Consider the following 2,333-nt stretch of genomic DNA (forward strand, 5'->3'; position numbering starts at 1 on the left):
TTCATCAACCCCTTGATCAAGAATTTCAGAACTCAAGTCTGATTACACCAATCATATCATAGTAAGAGCTTCTGGTAGCATCGTCCAATCATCCCTTATATATCAGTGATAGTTCAGTAGGCAAACGGTGAATTCCCGACTACAATGCATTAGCTCATACGTATTTCGAAACTACACTCAACCTCGTCACCTGATGACCCTCAATGGAGTCGCTAAACGACTCAAAATGCAGTGCTAGTATGCAGAGCCTCCATATTGTCCCATGTCAAAAGACTAATGGTGTACAAACATAACTGCAGACTATTTCACTCGATAAAGTGATAACTACTTGAACAGTCCAAGAGAGGGTTGTGTTCAGTGTATCATCAAGTGATCACTCATCTGTGTAAATGAACATCTTCATGTCCTTAGCAATGCAACATGACGTTAACATCACATATGCTAGTCTCAAACTCAAGCGATTTTTATCCTTATTTGAAGTGGTTGATTCGACTTGAAACCTGTTTAGAATATATACACTTCCTAATGAGTTTCATGATGTTACGTTGTGAGACGGACATCATGGTACCTATTATATATTCAAGGGCTTATCTATGCAGCTTGCATAGATATACAGATAAAATAATCGTTATAATTACATAAAATCATAAAATATTATTAAAATAAAAATTATTTTTACATAATAATCAATAAAAATCAAACCACAAGTTCTTCGTTAAACACTTGCCTCGTAAGCAAAATCATTCCCGAAATCCAATATCTTAACATTAAATTTATAGAAGAAATTCACGTCTTTATTTCCAAAAAAAAGAAATCATAAAAATCCATAAAAATAAATACCAAAAAACACAATATATTTTCAAGAAGTTGCCACCCAAAATGCAGGTTTCCAATTACTACACAACCCATCATTTTCATGTCCCCTCTCCTTACACCGACTCAACATTTGGAACCCAAATTCTTCCGTCCCCGATTCAAACCCCGATCCGGACTGCTCCACCACCTCTTCCTCCTCGTCCTGAGGCAGCTCCGCCGTGTCAATATCCGAGTCGGACTCCGAATCCGTCAGATAACACAACCTGAGCCTGCCGCCACTCCTCTCCGCCTGCAGATAAGAATTCCTCAACGGCCTCTCCACCGCCTCAATGATCAGCCTTCCGCCTTCACAGTGGCGGCGCACCTGTATCGAACCCGTCCCACTCATCGTCGTCAGCAGCGGCGGGAATTTCCGACAGGGATTCGCCTCCTCGTTTATTGGCTGTCTCTCTCTGTTCCTCAACTTTTCTTGATGATTCTCTTTAGAGCTCAATGTCTTTTCCTGGTCGAAAGACGAAGTAGAAGACGAGAAAATGCCGCTACCGGTGATGGTATCAGTGCCCGTTTCGCTCCCGAGATTTTCCGTGCAAATTTCCAGGCTTTTAGCACTGAGCCTCGAAATCGATGATCTTTCACTTAAAGGGTCTGCATAAAAACCGTAATTCTTCAATGATTCTTTACTGTTCGTGGGATCATCATAGAAGATCCGGCGACAACCCCAGTTGGTAAACTGAGAATCCGACGCCGGCAGCGCCTCCGGTACTCTGAGCTTTAAAGTGGTGGCTGTTTCTGCCATGAGTTGAGTTTCAAAGCAAGAAAAAACAATATTTTGACACACTGTGGTTGACATATATATGTAATTTTGATTTGGGTACTTGATTTTCTCGAAAATAAATAAGATTTGGGAAACAGAATAGAATATAGGAGAAGGGAACGAAGGAATGAATGGACAGATGAAGTGAAGGGATGAATGCTGAATTTATAGTCCACGAAAGTGCCGAGGAAATCAAAGCTTGTGTGTGTAGTCGGAAAAAAGTGGGCTTTTGCACCACTTGATTTTGTATAATCATCAATCCTCCACACATACAAGGGTGGTTTTTATTTTCCCATTTTTGGGATTCTTGAAATTTTTTTGGTACTAATCTCACTCAGTGGATAGGAAAATTCTTTAGATAAGGATGCTTATTTTGGTTCTGTGAATCTAAAAAATTGATTCCTATAATCCATTGAAGATTTTGTTATTGAATAATAATAATAATAATAAAATATGTGTATATATAGAATAAATTGGACAAATTCATAGAAAAAAAATTTATTTTCCCNATATATAGAATAAATTGGACAAATTCATAGAAAAAAAGTTTATTTTCCCAAATATATCTCGTGTGACAAAATAGGTACAAAAGGAGGAGGATATTTGGAGTGATTGAGGTACTTAAAATACTTCATTAGGCCATTTTTGAAATGTGATGCTTAGAAATATCAAAAGTGTAATATATATATATATATATACAAAT

General features: G+C 37.9%; 1 protein-coding gene across 1 annotated transcript; it reads right to left on the reverse strand.

Annotated features, from left to right (window-relative positions):
* Positions 1-743: 743 nt before the first annotated feature.
* On the reverse strand, positions 744-1,971 carry LOC140961763 (protein FANTASTIC FOUR 3-like). The gene has a single exon (XM_073420446.1). It carries the CDS (start codon positions 1,664-1,666, stop codon positions 860-862), a length of 807 nt encoding a protein of 268 aa, XP_073276547.1. The 5' UTR covers positions 1,667-1,971; the 3' UTR covers positions 744-859.
* Between the last annotated feature and the right edge of the window lie 362 nt (positions 1,972-2,333).

Source organism: Primulina huaijiensis, chromosome 16 (assembly GCF_012295235.1).
Source record: "Primulina huaijiensis isolate GDHJ02 chromosome 16, ASM1229523v2, whole genome shotgun sequence".
NCBI classification, from domain to species: Eukaryota; Viridiplantae; Streptophyta; class Magnoliopsida; order Lamiales; family Gesneriaceae; genus Primulina; species Primulina huaijiensis.

Bases quoted from the DNA above. Each gene is read 5' to 3' on its own strand.
- LOC140961763 (XM_073420446.1), bottom strand. From the start codon at position 1,666: ATGTCAACCACAGTGTGTCAAAATATTGTTTTTTCTTGCTTTGAAACT.